Consider the following 14,000-nt stretch of genomic DNA (forward strand, 5'->3'; position numbering starts at 1 on the left):
AAGAAAACCCCAAAACAAAGAGTTATGTTCAACTAAATGCACAGTACAGAGCCTGTAAAGGATAAAATTTTAAAAAGAAACACATGTTCTCCTAGAACAGATTGGATCTACAGCTTCAATTCATGTGCACAACCAACCAGATTTGGCCTCAAACTCTTACGAAAAGTTGCAGTTGTGAACTGGGGTTTCCCACAAAATAAATTAACAGAATCATTTGCATCTCATGCAGGAATTGCTTCTGTTAAGAATTTCACACCTTCATGAGGTCAGGTTTTCATTTCTCTTTTGCTCCATTGCTACAATCGGGCAATTAACATGTTGGACCTCTTGTAGATGTAAGGGCAGGTTTTTTCAGCAGCTCTGTACACTCTAGTACCTAAAATCAGATCCTTTTTAATAATCTTTTTCTTGCACAGGAACTGGCCACACCATTCTTCTTTCTAACAGACTTATGTGCTTATTCACTAACGGTGAATTAAAAAGCCCAATATCTATATATTGTAAACAAGAAAAATGATGAGAACTTTGATTACAAAGCAATCCATTTGCAGCTCAGAATAAACATGTTTTCATCCTATATTGCTTCTAAATACACATTTATCTTCTCTCAAGACAGAGGAAAGCATAGCACAGTTTTTGAACATTATTTTAATGTAGAAGTTACCAGTAACACTGAATCCATTTTTATATCCTTGCTGTTCCACAGCAAACATCCATCCTATGATACCTCCAATAGAGGCAAGAGGCAGTAAAGAATACCCCAAAGTCTCTGGGATTGTGCTGATAGCAGTGTAGGCACGCCCTTGGTTCATCACAACATAGGAATGGAGATCAGTGTTCTCAAACGTAACTGGAACAGGGTTATTTCCTACAAAGATTCTTCCTTTGACCTTCCCGTTGACTCTCTGAGGAGAACCTGGCAAATCAATACAATGTATCAGAACAAAACGACAGTTCTCACATAATCTTCAAGGAATGTGTTCAGAGCATTCACTATGTTCAAAGATATTAGTGTTGAAATAAACGGCAAACAAATTCTCACAGAATTCAACAGGAAACTGCCTACAAACAGTGTGTTCATTTGCTTACCTACATACATACATGCGTGTGTGTGTGTGTTGTCATTATATAGATGACTAAGTGGCCAAAATTGCTTAAGAGATGCCCTTTGTCCTAATTAACAATTTTGTCTACAAGGATAACTCCATAAACATAGACTAAGCGGTTACAGTCTCTCTGACAGTAAGTGGCATAAAGAACCTTCCTTTGAAGATCACACTTCACATCAATATCTACTGAATGTAAATTTGTTCATTCCCTATTAGAGGGCCAACACTATTAGGTGTTAGAATAATCAACCTATTATTCTAGCCTATTCTATTTCTTGACTCAAAACTATTGACCATTTTAAGACTGTGTTTTACTATAGCTACTGTATATAGACTGTGTTTTACTGTAGCTACTTTGGATTGCTAGTTTTCTTCTGTATATAATCCCCAACATGCAAATTCAAATTCCATTATCATCAGATTCTTCTTTTCTTTCTCTGCAAAATTCAATTTTATGAACTGAAAGCTAAGTAGTAGGTTTTGCTTTCCTGCCTCATAAAACACGGTCTGCAGTCAGCTATTTTAGTTGTTGAAATGCATCTATACTCTGAGACAAGTCACTATGAGGATTACGAGTGTATACATAAGAAATTCCTTTATGGATTTTACACAGGAACAAAGTTTAAATGGGTATCTAACAAAAATCTGCCAGATTAGCCCTTTAGTAAAGAAGCTTAAGGGTCAGACAAAGAGGAGCCATGCTCTTTAGTTTGATGATCAAAGTTAAATTGTTCATCTCATTTGAGCTGTCCATTTCTAGAGTGGGGACCAAATCAAATTACAACATGTTGGAACTTCACGACTGATTCCGGCAATAAACACTGGATGTTATGCTATCTAATAAATTATGTCAGTTATGCAAGAGTTTATTTTTTCTAGAAAGTCAAGTTAAAATGCATAATGCATATAATTGACTACCTAAAATAATTTGTTCCGTTCAAAAAACCCCACACCATTTAGAAAGTATAGCTCACTTCTTAAAATACCTTTCAATACATCTCAGTGTATAGTCTTTCAAGAAGTACTTAACCACATCTTTTTTAGTACTGAAAACAGGTCATCTCATTCAAGAATGCCATGCGCAACTACTGCATATGTACCTAATTTTCAAAAAAGTTACCTTCTGCTACACATTGTCTGCCATTTCCTTTGTAACCAGCAATACAACTGCAACAAAATCCATTGGGATAATCTTTGCAAATAGCATGAACAGAGCACTGGTGGCGGTTGTTAGCACAGGTCTGTTGGATGTCTGTGTGGTAGCGAAACACTGTAGAAAATAAGACCAGAGACTTATACTTCATGTAGTTACAACAGTATTCACATATCCCTGGTTTAGTTTAAAAATGTCTCTAGACTAACTTCTCTTTAAGGAAAACAAAGAATTGCAATTGATTTTTGCTAACCTTGCACTATGCAAGTAACAGTCTACTATTTTGCAGAAAACATCAGGGCTTCAGATGTTAGGAAACTGTTTAATTCTGTTGACTTCAGCAAGTCTGTGTTAATACAGATCGGTTAAGCTGTCTTGGCAAAACTAAATACACAGTAATTTTAACCTGTCCTTGTTTCCAAACCAAAGCAAAAAGAAGCCTTTTCAACCTCAGAACAAAACCCATCAGTATGATACCCAGGGCCATGTACCAACTGATGCACCCTGTAATCCTAATTGGTTTACCCTTTTATTTTATGGAGATAGCAATTCTCACCTCTGCTTCAAGAAACAATATCTGGGCAGTCAGTCACACTGTTTTGCATTTTCTACAAATGCTTTCTCAGAAGTTAAGAGTCGCTAATCCCACCCTTGTAAAACTTAAGGCCATGAAACCCTAGCCAACAACTTTTACAACAGTTATGATTACCAACCTTTGTTAAATCATCTGTATTCAGTAACACATCTCTGAAAGGAAATAAGCTAGGTTTCAGTAGAACCGATCATAAAGTCCTTACCAGGTACAGCCACTTAATGCAGCTATTAAACTTAAGATCATACCTTTAACAACAGTCCTGGGCAAAAGAGAAGGGGAGATCTGTTTCCACTAAGAATGCACCAGCCTTAGAAATACAATTATCCCCATAGGAAGCTTTCCTTAGGAGAGATTCAGGTTCCACAGACACACTGTAAATGTGCTCTCCTGTGAGCGTGACCAGGGCACAAGTTTACTAGACTGGTGAGATCTGAATCTGAGGTGACATCCAAGTTAACTGCTTCAATGAATAACACAAACTTATTGAATGTGTGCAGACTGTCAGATATGAAGGCAGTGAGAAGGAAACAGATTATTCCTTTAGTAGTTCAATTTCTTGCGTGCATCTGTCTTTTTGCAGCCTATCCATCTCAGAAGTACTCAAACTGTACAAAAGACCTTACCTATACCAGTTTCATCAAATTCTTCCACATCTATGACTTGGGGTTGCTGTGGGGGAAACTGCTGAACATGGAACTGGCGAGGTGGAGCTTTTGCTGTTGGTAAATCTTGATGACTGTAAAAAGACTCAGTTGAAGGTGTTCCTGTTACATCTTGGAATGAAGTCAGAAAGTCTTTTGCAGCTAGCTGAGGAACACTATACGTAACGTGGTGCTGATCCTCTTCTGTGCTGTCTGTACTACTGGTGACGTACTGCTGTCTTATTTCAGTGGAGCCATAGTCTGACATGAATGGTTTTGAAGTCATCTCCTGGTCTTGTTCATTGGACTCCAGGCTCTCCAAAATATTGCTGATCTTGGCAGGCACAATACTGTCAGATGAGCTACCAATTTCAAACACCCAGACACCTTGTTTCCCAGCATTGCTGCTTCTATCAAAGAGAAGCATATGACAAATCAAAACGATCAAGCACAAGTTGTGTGATATTTCTAGCCTACACAAAATGTTATCTTTCATTGAGAAATGTCAGGACAAAACTGATGAATTATCTTATCTACATACTTATCTACCAGTACAGTTTATTCAGCTATAAAACACCCCTCACAGTTTGGATAGCACTTTTTCTCCACACCCAGAGCTCTCTTGAGAATTTCTAGCCTTCTTGTCTCCAAAGTGATGGGAACAGACGGATATATTTGGGCCACAAAGATATTTCTAACACTTACCAAAACCTTCTAACTCATTCCCTTTCCTTCTTATTCACTTTTTCTTTCAAAAAAAGACTGCCCAGGATAGACCATAAACAGTTGAAGTCTTAAGTGGTCCTATATTTAGAAGGGCTAAGTATACAGCAGTTCCTACCAGTGACAATGGAACTATGTATGGACTTTTGACAAATTAGACCAAAGACCTCCTATTCCTCAAGAGGGTGGATATTTATCAGTGGCAGACTGTGATTTCTCATGCAATGGCTAATGGGATCTTATTAGTTCTCATTGACTCATTCTGCAATTAAGAAAAACATGGAACTTCTTGATGTTTTCTTGAGGAGTTTAAACAAACAAAAAAGCATACTTGTGCAGGTTTCTGATGCTTTTTTCATCATTAGCAATGACATTGTAGGATCCTGGCTTTTCCCAAAAGTAGTAGTTTGTAGAGGCTTGACTAAAGCCAACCATAGCGGGAATCTTTTCATCACCGTTCTTGGAGTATGTACTATAGAACTGCAAACTATCTTCTGGATAAAGGAAAATAGCATAGGAACTGGAGTCAGAAGAGGCTAAAACAGCCTGGAATGTGTTTCTCTGTGGAAAAAATTTAACATCCATTTAATCATGGAAAAATAGTCAAGATAGACAACAGAATAACATTTTTTTAAACTCAAAGTCAGAATTTCCATCACACATAATGCATCATGTACTTCCTAGGAGAAATCAATATTATGCAAGCTTATGTTTCACTAAGGCAGTTTCAGCTTTAGCATGCATAAACATCAAAAAGAAAGCATTATCAAAGGTAAGTTAAATCTGTTAGGAAATAGCCAGAGAGGCTGCCTAAAACATAACAGTTCTAAGTTCTGTAATGTGCATAGGATGCTATATCATTTCCTTTAAAAAAAAAAAGAGTGATGTGCTAGACTAAATAGAAAAATTCTGTAAACAGATTATTTAAGGAAGAGTTTCATGTTGCAGCAAGTGTCTTTTCCTGTAGGAACACTCCTACATACTGTAGGAATCATCAATACAGCACCTCAGACATCAGCTGCTTGTTGCTACCAGCGTGCAGAATCGTTACTGTGAACACAATGGTTGTGTCACGTTAGGTACAAGAAATTAATCTTTGACAAAATAAGATTTGTTAAGTTGTGGTAATGTTCTCAACTTTATACATTGTGAGCAGGCTCATCAGCTGGGATAATTATGGTGCATAAAGTTAGATATCTTTGCAGGATAGTACCTAACATGGTTTAAAAAGGGAAAATGGTTTGCAAGTAATACAAAAAAATAACCTAATAACCTCTAATTGCTTCTTCATTCAATACTAGCTACAAAGCATAAACTTTTTGTGAATGCAATGTAATCTGTCCAAAAGGAATTCACAATCTGAAGTTCCTGTTAGTCCATATACCTATCAGATTTTAGATAGTTTGATGCCAAAATGACTTAAGAGTCTGTTGAAAAACGTAAACAAACTGGATTATATTGCACAGATGGAGGACAGGATATCCTACTGTTTCAGTTATTACCACATCAGACTGAACAATCAAAGTAAGAGTTGTCAGGGAACACAAAGAAATCAGCTACGCAGCTTCAAGCATTTTCTTCTGAATGAGTAAAATACTGTAAAATAAAAATCAAGTAAAATTTCTGGAAACTTCTATTTTGCTACAACCTTTTCAACAATAAAATACGTTCTTAACTCGATTCATTTAAACACAAAGGAATTCAAGCCTTCAAACCAACAGGTTATGGTGTTACACTTCAGCTGAAGATGTGCCCAACATGTCTTAAAGCTCTGACTAACATTCACCTTTTCTTCCAAATCACGATCTCCTGGTGCCTGGTAAGGAGCCACAAGCTTCCAGGTAACAATGACAACACTGCTGGGATCAAAAGTAGTCTCAGGAAATCCTCTTTTTATATAGTCTGATGCAAGTTGCAAGACATCTGAGGATGAATCTTCTCTGTAATACACATTTCCATGTCCATCTGTTGTGTCCAGGTCAGCCATAAAAGGAGCAATAGCCCCAAAACTAACTGGGAATTGACCAAGGTATTTTTCTTCACTTGAAGGTTCATTCACTGCAATAATCCCATTAGTGGCAACCTAATAAAAAGGTGGAAATTATAAGATAGATACTGTTCATATGGCTGTCTCCCACACCCATGTGCTCTAGACCATAATAGTTTCATTGCATTTCCAAAAGAAATTGAGTCAAAAGTCAGCCTTGTATTTGTAAAGTAACTGATTTTTTTCAAGTGTTTGTTTTGTATCCCATATCAGGAGTCCTGGGATTTCAGCTGCGCAAAACCAGAGGTCTACTTTATGGATAAATCAACCTTTTTTCCCCTAGATAAAGATTTTGGCTATTTCAATCTTAGACACTTATTGCCTCTTCTAATAAAGATAAACATAACCACCACATTTCACAAGTTTCCAGGTCTTTCTCAGACCAAGACCCAGCACAACCCCTCTGTGAGTCTCCCAAGAGTTGTGCATAGAGCCTCCCAGATGACCAAAACCTTTCAGCTGTTACTCCTCTGAAGAGCAGTTTTATAACAGCATGACTGGGGATGGTAAGTATGAAGCAAGTATTTGCAACAGTTACTTTTTCAGTTAACCAGCAGGTTAGATTCTTACCTGGTGTAAAGCAGAGCGGACTCTGTATCAAAGTCATAGCATGCCCCCTGGCAATCTGGACTTCTACCGTGAAGGCAGAGGAGGAGGATGCTTCATCTAGACAGTTTAGAAAGCTGCCCATGCCTAAGAAAGTCTGATGTCAATGGTAAAAAAAAAAAGGGGGGGGGGGGGAGGAGAAACTGAAGAGCCCTGTCTTGTCTCACACACACACACACAAGTCATGACACAACAGGCTATGTCATTCTCATGAAAACCTGGTTAGGGAGTCAGGATGCAAATGGGTCAGCTGAGCTTTCACTCCCAGTACAGCACTGCCTCAGAAGCTGATAGAACTTCTGAGCAAAGAACTGATCTACACATAGATGTCCACCCAAAAAACTGCTCCACACTTAAATACTGTAATAGCTTAGGTGAAAGACTTCTGGGAAGATGTACAGATTTCTCTTTGCCTGGCCAGGACTGCTCCAATTTTCATTTCACTTCACCTCAACCATCCTCCTAGGAACTTCTCTGCTACTGTGCAAGCCTGACTGCAACAAGCTGCTGCTCACTCTTAAGATATGCTGTGAGCACAGCTCCTGTACCAGAGGCTACAGTGGCTAGGAGACAGAATTTCTGTAGCAGATACAGGCCACCCTGTAAATTCCCTTATAGCTAAGTACCCTGATACTGTCCTATGGAAAAATGGCTCTATTACTTGAAAAAACAAAACAAAACAAAACAAACAAAAACCAAAAAAAGCATTAACATATATAAGTAAAACTCTTGGTCTGAAAATGCATACATACTGGCCCACAGAGATTTAACTGGTCAGTGACATGATGACTTGCAGCCGACCACCTCTAACTAAAAACGAAATAAATACACACATACAGGTAGATGCTAGAACATGTCCAAGTGTGACAGCCAAATTCCCTTGGCAAACCAGAGCTAACCCTCACACACAGAGAAGCATCAAGCAAGACTACAGGCATCAGGACTTGAGGCAGTGCATAAACTGCTCACACACAGCTTTTTGTCCTGGGCCCTTCTTCCAGATGTGTACGGCATGGTATGAAGCAGCCAAGTATTGTTTTTTCCAAGTATTTGGTCTGACTACCTGATAAGAGGACACATCTGACTACCTGCAGGCAGCCAGGTACTCACCATTCTAGAGCTGCTGCAGCACACGCAGATGACTCAGAAAGGGACAGGGGTCCCAAAACTGGCACCACAAGCTATGAAACTAAAACTGCAGTCTCCCACAGATTCATCTCACTCATAGGGATTCTTGCAAGTCCAAGAAGAACATAGTGCTGCTGGATGTTTTCACACAGGATGCTCACAACAGTACACAATCTTCAGGAATGCTTGGAAGAGGGTCACAATGGCCACCGTGACTCAGACTGCAAGGCCACCAGTAGCCTGTCCCCAACTGTACCTGCTAGCTTATGGATTCAGCAGAACAAGAGAAGGACACGCACGTACTCCTCCGACTGGCCTCTGACCACATTCAGCTCAAGGGATTCCCTGAGGTTTGACTGTTTATTCATCTTCAGTGGATTTCCTTCATGTATTTGTTAAGTCTTCCCTTTAACACCTATAAACTTTATGCATCCACAAAATCCTTTAGAAAGGAATTCCACAGATCTGTGACTCATACCCTGAGGTCTCTCCTACTTTGTTTGTTTTCAGTCTGGGTCCTGGCTTCATTTGATGGCCTCTAGTTTTTGAATTGAAACAGAGTCAAATCCTACCCAGTTTCTCCCCCTATCTAATTTCTCCTCCAGAATGAAGACCCCCAGCCTATTCATGCATTCGCTATATAAGAGCTGTTCCCTGTCTCTGATCATTCTCATTGTCTCCAAAATTTTCTTCCCCTTTTCTACTGTATACGTTTGGAAACAAGGAGGTCTGGGCTACATATATTCTTCAAAACACAGAGAAACTGTGGTCTGTGCAAGACTGTCAGGGATGTTGGCTACATATATCTTGGCAACATCTTTTAAAATCTGGACCACCATTGCTACTGCAACATATAGCAAATCAGAAGAAGTGTAGTACAGGAACTCCTGCTACAAATCACCCCTTCATATACAGCACACACCTGTATCTTGAACCCTCCTTTGGCTACCCAGGGGGTCAGAGCATGCCCCCTGCCACAGGCAGGTCAGTCAGCTTGGCATATAACTGGGTAACGGTTAGCACGAGCAATTAGCTAAATTTAGCAAATAGTTCACATAGTATATTAGAATTTACTTTAAAAATGGCTTGACATATGCTGACTGTATTGTCTGCAGATGTATAATTTCACTAGCTGCTACAGTGAAAAATACGAAAAGAGTTAAGATCGTGTAAAAAATGGGAAGTTGGCTTTATGCATGAACAGTATATCTAATAGGCAGTATATAATCTTCACAAGCATGATGGGAACACAGGTCACGTTAGCAAGGGGGAGGAGAAGCTGAATATCGTGATAATTTTTCCTCTAATCATTTGTGACTTAACAGTCACCACAGATCCTAAGGTGAACTATGAATTTCAGGAATACAGAACTAAAACAACGGCATGGGTTACCCCAGTCTAGACCCTGCAGTCACAGGCAGACATGCAACAGAGATCTAGTCCAGAAAGGTTCCCAGAACTTCTATAACATCTATACACTGGAAAATGCCTTGTATCCCTGTAAAGCAAAGCTAAAACCCTAAAAATTAAAAGCCACCAATTATACTATGCCACTGGAAGACAGTAGGTAAGATGGTGCATGTTACAGTCTGCTTGCTAAGACATTTTAACAAGGAGATGCAGTCCACCTTTAAAGTAATACATTCAGAGTAAATTAAAAGTTTTTCCCTTCATTCTTCTTGCTTACACTTTTTGTACACAAGCACCCCTACTCCCACTCTAAATCCTCTTGTGAGAGATGACTGGTGTTTGAAGCATTTTAAACAAATTCCATGCTCTTCATCAGATCTGGTGTGTGCAGACTTTGCGGCTGCATGGTCCCCCATTTATGGCAGAGATTAAAATAACATTAAGAGAAAATACAATCAGGACTAGTTAATACTACAGAACAAAGTAGAGACCAGAAGAAATGACGTTACATTTGGCCTTCCTCTTTTCACCTATAAGGGGCATGCTTCTGACTGTTCATTTCCTATCTTTCTAAAAACTTAAATGCAACAAGTAATTTTATCAAGGATATGCAAAAATGCCAACGCCATTTTCATTTGTTCATGGTTTATAAATGAAACAGTTCAGTTTCAAATGTTAAGGGAATGTTTGGATGCAAGTACTCAATCACCCAGAAAACATTTGCAAGCCATTAAATGAAATTAAATACACAAACTGCTCACTCTGCAAAGAGATTTTGAATGTAGAGAAAGAACATTCACCATTACTGAGAAAAATGCTTTCCATTTTCAGATTTAACAATACATTCATATTGAAAAAGATGGTGAAGGGTATGATTTAACTCTACCCTGTTCCTTTTAAAGACACACAGATAGGTTGAAGTGTGAACTCCAAAACAAAGAGAAGTAATTCAGGGTAAGTACTGGGTTTCATTAAAGTATCATTCCTGTCAAAAGGGAAAGGGAAAAAAAAGGCCTCAGGTGGGCGTTGTCTAAAGACCAGCTGTATGGCACATCTTCCCTTTTAGGGTATAATAGTATTTAACTTGACAGGAACTAACACAGATGTATTTTTAGCATGTTAAACTTCTGGATTACACACATACTTAACATACATTCATGGCCTGTAGCAGAACAAATCACACACACTCTATTATAAGTCCACCCTGAAAAACCAAATGAGAAGGAAATACAAAGTAATGAAGTACTTCTATCGAAAGAAAAAGTGTATCTGTGTGTGCCTAACAAACACTGAAGTTTCAAACAAACAAGGTATTTTTCCCTGTTCAGTGACTAGACATTTTGAGGACTTTAATATTTCTGAAATAAGACAGTTAAGAAAAATTTAGTTTATTCATATAATGAAGTGCCAGTTGATGTAAAGCAGCAAAACTTTCTAATACAAGCATGACCAACTATTAATTTAGGAAGTTAATAAAATTAACAATTAAAAAATTGACCCAAGCTTGCCTTAAAGGAGTCTGATTCTTTCCTAAAAGGAAGTAATCCCTAATCCTTTAACTTTTCCACATCAGTAAGCCCTAGTGTAAACTGAAAAAGCCTTAATAAAAGTGTGCTATTAAAACAAACAGATCAGTATGGGTTAGTGATAGGATTCAACGCTATAAATCTTGCACAGGTAAACACTATATTGAAGATTACAGTATGTGAAAGTCTGTTTCCACTTATAGTAAATAAAAGTTCTCTCTCTGCCTATGAAAAGAAAAGAAGTTTTGTTGCCAGGGACTTTATGACAAGTTGATACTAAACAATCGTTCCTCAGAACTCCTTGCCTTTTTATGCATGTGTAGAGCTAACTCAAACTCAGCGTCTCAACTATTAGAAAAGATAGAGAACCCACATAAATTTTCAACTGATTGAAAGCAAAACTTGCAAAAATCAAGCACTCAAAAATTAAGATAAGCTTAAGATAAGTTTATTCTCATGAACCATACAGATCCAGGAATTCCTTTATGTATCATAATGTATTTCTACCAATACCACGTTAATTGTATCAGCTTGATAATATTTACTATCAACTAGCAATACTTTGGTAAATTCTGCTTACTGAATAACATCATAGAGCTTAATAAGCACTCACTGCCAATATACAATAAACCTGTGTACTGTGAAGCTGCATTTATGACTGCTCAATACATTTCCTTAACAGGTATACTTCTCCTTTTCCTACCCCCCTACAGTTTGTACCGTGCTTCTGTTTTGCAATACTTGTGACAGATTAAATGCGTGATAAAAGCCTCTGCATATTATGTAGATTGATACTGAAATACCATTCATTATCAGACTTTGCCTATATTAAAATCACCCATCCTTAGTACTGAGTAATCATGCTGAAAGGGCCCTAAAAGTGATTCTGGAATAGCCTCTACATGGGTATTCTTTCAGATAAAAAAAACCAGCTAGGACCACTCCTGGTTTATGGCATGGGCAGGTAACAAGATCATTAAACTAAAGAAACCTAATGTTGTTAACCAATTTACTGCTCTTTGAAAACTCTGTCCCCTTTCTGTCACTTACTTGGCATGTTACTTCTTGTCTTTACTTCTCAGTGACTGGATACACAGCCCACTATCTTTCAAGAATATGTCTGCACTTCAAAAAATGTATTTGTTACTTGGGTTGGCTAATCAGTGACCAAACTTAGAGTGTGGAAGACAAGACAATGAACTAAGGGTCAAACTTAAGTCTGAACTCCACTTAATGCTTGTGAATTACTTCGTCTTTACTGCCAGTCTCAGTTAACAACACCCATTTTCCACACAGGAATAACCTGAATCCCTCAAAATTTTGGATTTTGGATGTGATTTCAGGTTTTATCTAGGTAGAGGCAGTATGGACAATGAAAAAGAGCACAACTTAAGTGGCAGCATTAATAAAATTCATTGTAATGCAAGCATGTTAAATCTTCAGAGAATACCCATAAAACAGACTCAAGCACATGGGAACTACATCAAATTTTGAATGACTGTGGCCACATGGAGGTCTAGTTTCTCAAGTGTCTCCATGTAGATTAGTCCCCAGAGTTGCATCTTAGACCCATGGTGCTAAAGCACATCTGGCAAGAAGGTGGGGTTTAACTTGATCAGATGAACACACTAAACACACTGGGCCTTCCCTACTAAGACCTTTCTAAATATGCTCATTAGCATCTTCAACTGCCAACCTAGATGAGGCTTCACGAGAAAAGAGGCAATGATAAAACAGCCCATATTCTTGCAGCGTTCTGGAGACATGCTGCCATTTGAAACTTTTTTTTTCTGGCTACATTTGAACAGCCCGGCTCCAGAAAATCTGTTTTCAATCCCACCTTCATGTACTAAACGTCCTCCATTAGCTATAAACACGCACACACAGCTCTGGGATGGGGATTCTGCTGTGAGGCACGCACACATGGCTGAGCCCAAAGCCTCCAATTGCTCTGGATGTGGATTTCCTTGCCCAAGAGACCCTTGAGCAACGAACAGATGAGAGCCCCCAAGACATTAAGGGGCAGAAAGCACTCTCGGTGCTAAGAGGCGCAAGTCCTGGACGTGCCAGGCTGCTGGTTGGACACTCACAGTTTCACCGCGACGAGGATGTTTCCGAGCTGGCCGCACAGCCTATGTGCGGGAGCACAGAAAACGCCTGGGGATGGCGTTCGCTCCGGGGAAGCGATTACATTCTCCCCACCCGCCTGTCGCCTCACCTCCCAGTGCGGCCTCTGTGCACCGCAAAGAACCAGCCCCAGCCGCAGCGCCAGCACGGGATTAACGCTGCCCCGGCCCGGCTGAATGCAGCTAGAAGAACCAAGCGATTGGGAGCGACCTCTGACCGCGGCGCTCACACAACCGACGTGACCCCAAGCAGCACCCCGCGCACCATCCCAGAGCCGGGCAGCACCGCGGCGAGAGCCAGGGAACCCCCCCGGGGAGCTCCCGAGCGCCCTCCCGGCCCTCCGGCGGCCGGAGCGGGGCCCCTCGCCCCCCCCGGCCCCACACTCACGTAGAGGGAGCGGACGGCGGCGCCGTAGAATCGTAGCGCGGTGCTCAGCTCCAGCGCCGCCGAGCGCGCATCGTCCGCGGGCTCCAGCACGGCGTCTCCGCGCCCCTCGCCGTGCGGCAGCAGCAGCGGCAGCCGCTGGGCGGGCAGGGCCAGGGCGGGCAGCGCCAGGGCCGGCAGAGCCAGGGCCAGCAGCGCCCAGCACAGGCAGCTCGGCGCGACGCGCATCCCGACGGCTCCGGGCCCGGCGCCGCCGTCCCGCCGCTATAAGCGCGGGCAGCGGGGGGGAGCGGGGGGGCGGCCGGGCCGGGCGGCGGGCGGGGGCGCGGCGCCGCCGCCAATGGCTGCGCGGGGGGCGAGGGCGCGGGAGGGAGCCGGCGCCCCCCGGGGCGCGATCCCACAGCCGGGAGGGGAAGGGGGGGTCACTGCCGGCTCGGGGCTTCGCCCGCGCTCCCGAGGCTGCGACAGCGGAGCGGCGGTAGCTCCGGCACCGGGGGACGGTGCCTCGGGCGGCGCGGGGCGGGCGGGACCCCACCGCTTTGGGGGTCAGG

At 41.3% G+C, this 14,000-nt stretch overlaps 1 protein-coding gene across 1 annotated transcript in view; it reads right to left on the reverse strand.

Moving 5' to 3' along the window:
* NID1 (nidogen 1) overlaps positions 1 to 13,677 on the reverse strand; it is a 49,330-nt gene extending 35,653 nt beyond the window's left edge. The window contains exons 1-6 of the mRNA XM_074863187.1: positions 13,453 to 13,677; positions 6,008 to 6,304; positions 4,553 to 4,782; positions 3,481 to 3,908; positions 2,230 to 2,379; positions 665 to 916 (exon numbers count right to left, since the gene is read on the reverse strand). Coding sequence (XP_074719288.1) covers positions 665 to 916; positions 2,230 to 2,379; positions 3,481 to 3,908; positions 4,553 to 4,782; positions 6,008 to 6,304; positions 13,453 to 13,677 — 1,582 coding nt within the window. The remainder of the gene's footprint in view (positions 1 to 664; positions 917 to 2,229; positions 2,380 to 3,480; positions 3,909 to 4,552; positions 4,783 to 6,007; positions 6,305 to 13,452) is intronic.
* Between the last annotated feature and the right edge of the window lie 323 nt (positions 13,678 to 14,000).

This window comes from Strix uralensis, chromosome 3 (genome assembly GCF_047716275.1).
Source record: "Strix uralensis isolate ZFMK-TIS-50842 chromosome 3, bStrUra1, whole genome shotgun sequence".
Taxonomy (NCBI): domain Eukaryota; kingdom Metazoa; phylum Chordata; class Aves; order Strigiformes; family Strigidae; genus Strix; species Strix uralensis.